The sequence below is a fragment of the Suricata suricatta genome, chromosome 4, assembly GCF_006229205.1.
Source record: "Suricata suricatta isolate VVHF042 chromosome 4, meerkat_22Aug2017_6uvM2_HiC, whole genome shotgun sequence".
In the NCBI taxonomy this organism is placed as follows: domain Eukaryota; kingdom Metazoa; phylum Chordata; class Mammalia; order Carnivora; family Herpestidae; genus Suricata; species Suricata suricatta.
In genome coordinates, this window is record NC_043703.1 from 152,259,284 (window position 1) to 152,261,939 (window position 2,656).

At 49.8% G+C, this 2,656-nt stretch overlaps 1 protein-coding gene across 1 annotated transcript; it reads right to left on the reverse strand.

Annotated features, from left to right (window-relative positions):
* Positions 1–220: 220 nt before the first annotated feature.
* On the reverse strand, positions 221–793 carry MSGN1 (mesogenin 1). The gene has a single exon (XM_029936382.1). The coding sequence runs from the start codon at positions 791–793 to the stop codon at positions 221–223; it is 573 nt and encodes a 190-aa protein (XP_029792242.1).
* Positions 794–2,656: the final 1,863 nt, after the last annotated feature.

Below are 2,656 nucleotides of genomic sequence, written 5' to 3' on the forward strand. Positions count from 1 at the left end.
CTGTTAAGGGTTCTGGTGGCTCCACCAAGTCCAATGGGAATTCCCTTAGAACTTTTCAGAAAACAAAGTCACCAGGCTTACTGTATTAAAACAACAACAACAACAACAACAACAACAACAACAACAACTGAGTGCTGTTGTTCCTTGTTCCGTGAGCTAGTCCGGGTCCTCTCCTGTCCCCTCCCAGGGGCCCCGGTGGGTCGTGGTCCTGGGGCGGAGCTCAGGCGCTCTGGGCCCGGGGCTCTCTCCCGCTGTTGAGGAGGTCTGTGAGCTCTCCGATGTACTTGATGGTGTACTTCAGCGTCTGGATCTTGGTGAGCGGCTGGCCCCGCTGGCTGTACACCGGTGGCAAGTAATTCCGGAGGGTGTGCAGCGCATCGGCCAAGGTCCTCATGCGGAGCTTCTCCCTCTCGCTGGCCTTCCGTCTCCGCTGGACCGACATCCTGACTTTGGCGCCCTTCTGGGTCTTGGGGCCCCCTGCGCCCTGCAGATAGGCGGGCTGGAAGGCCAGCATGCCGTAGTCCACCTCCACCAGGCCACCGGCCCCACGGCCACCGCTGCCCCCGTCGTCAGCACCTCTGTGCCCGCAGGGCAGGCCAGCCGCGGCTGGGCGCGGGGAAGAAGCGTAGGACTCCAGCGATGGAGCCGGAGACAGGCTCTGCGTGGGGGAGGCCTCATTCAACTCGAAGGGCCCTGCCCTGTCGTTCCAGTCCCAGGATGACAGCAGGCCCGGGCTGTCGGAGGGGCCCAGGCCCTCTTCGAGGCCAAGGAAGGTCTCACGCAGGTTATCCATGCCTGGGAGACAGCTGCAGAGAGAACGGCTCCCTGGCAAGTGAGAAAGAAAGTTCTGCCGCCAGCCAGGGCAAGCTCTTTTATGATGGTGGGGGAGAAGTGATAAAGTGGGAAAGAGGGCCGGGTGGGGGGAGTTCAAAGGAGACACCAAGGACCAGGATGGAAAATGAACTCTTCAGGTGTCACTTTCTCCTCATTGATAATTAGCGTCTTCCAGCTAAAATGTCTTTAAACAAAAAGGCCTCCAAGAGAAGAAAAAAGGAATTATCTTGTTGTAACTAAACCAATTAAGGCTGCATAACTAGACTTAGCATTGTCCTGTGGAACTCATTAATGAGGGAGCCAAAGAAAACAAACCTGGGGCAATTTGCAGCAAGGAGGTGGTGGCTGAGGGTCTTGGTGGAGAGTTTTGCAGGGTGCCCCAGAGGGCTGCCCTCCCTACCCTGCAAGACCTTCTAGATATTTCGGAGCCGATGGGGTGTCCTGGTGGAAAGGCAGTGTGGCCTAGGGGCAGGGAACCCCTGTGGGCTTGGATTCCATAGCACGTCACATGCAGACAATTAATGGCTCTTCCTTCATAGGGCTTTCTAGAAGACAGCACACAGCAGACACACAGGGAATGCCGGCTTCCCTCTCTCCTTCCTCTTCAGCAAATTTTCCTGAGTTCTGTAAATTGCAGACGTGCCTCCAACATGCCCACACTCAGAATGACAAAGGCCAGCAGCTCCAGGAAAGCCAGAGCCTTAATGAGCAGGAAGTATCCCTCCTTGGGAAGCTTGAAGTCCTTGCTTTAACTGAACAGATTGGGATTTTCCACAGCAAACAGACACCAGAAACAGAAAACGCTTTTAAGGCAGGGAGTTTGCAGAATACCTGGCATTTTGCCTTCTGAAGGTCTTTTAAAAATTCAGCCGCAGAGTCACACCTTGGTTTTTGAAATGTATAGAGGAAGTGTGAAATTAACTAGGGAGCCTGTTTTCCCCACCATCGCTCCAAATGCCACCGAATGTGTTAAGTTGGATGGTCCTGCTACTTTGCTTCACTTCCTACATGCTCCGAGAGATAGACCCTGTGTGTTGGAAAGGGGTCTCAGATTCCCCATTTGTCCCATGAATTTAACTTATTCTCCACATAACTAACTCCACGAATTAGTATTAACATCAGATCAAAGTGAGTTCCGTAGCAGAGTAATATTTAACATGTCGTTTAACATGGTTAAGTCCCTTTGCAATTATGGAAAAGAAATGTCAATGGTCTTAATTAGATCATTTATGGTAATTTTTAATTAACTAGGCTCAGGGAAGAAAATTCGAAAGCAGCTAATCTGTAGAAGAATGCTCTTAAATTCACCACTTACTAAAGGACCCTAAGCCCTGTCCTGAAGAACAAACATTAATGAAACATAGTAAGTGTAATAAATGACCTCCTCTCTCCGTCCACCTCTGCTCTTTCTCTTCCTTCGATTCTTATTGCAAAGCCTAGAATCTGTGAATACTATCCAAGAAATTTTATGTATAACTAACCTATATTTTCTAAATCTCATTTTACAGATGAAAATGCCGAGGTTCTAAGAAGTTAAGAAACTCAGTTAAGAGGCGCCTGGGTGGCTCAGTAGGTTGACCATCAGATTTTGGCTCAGGTCATGATCTTATGGTTCATGGGTTCAAGCCCTGTGTCCGCTCTGTGCTGACAGCTCAGAGCCTGGAGCCTGCTTTAGATTCTGTATCTCCCTCTCTTTCTGCCCCTCTCTTGCTCACACTCTGTCTCTCTTTCTCTCTCTCAAAAATAAATAATAATAAAACATTCAAAATTTAAAAAGAAAGAAATAAAGAAACTCAGTCAAGAGATCCCTGGGGGCGGGGGG

Excerpts from the sequence above, each read along its gene's own strand:
- MSGN1 (XM_029936382.1), bottom strand. The coding sequence starts at position 793 with ATGGATAACCTGCGTGAGACCTTCCTTGGCCTCGAAGAGGGCCTGGGC.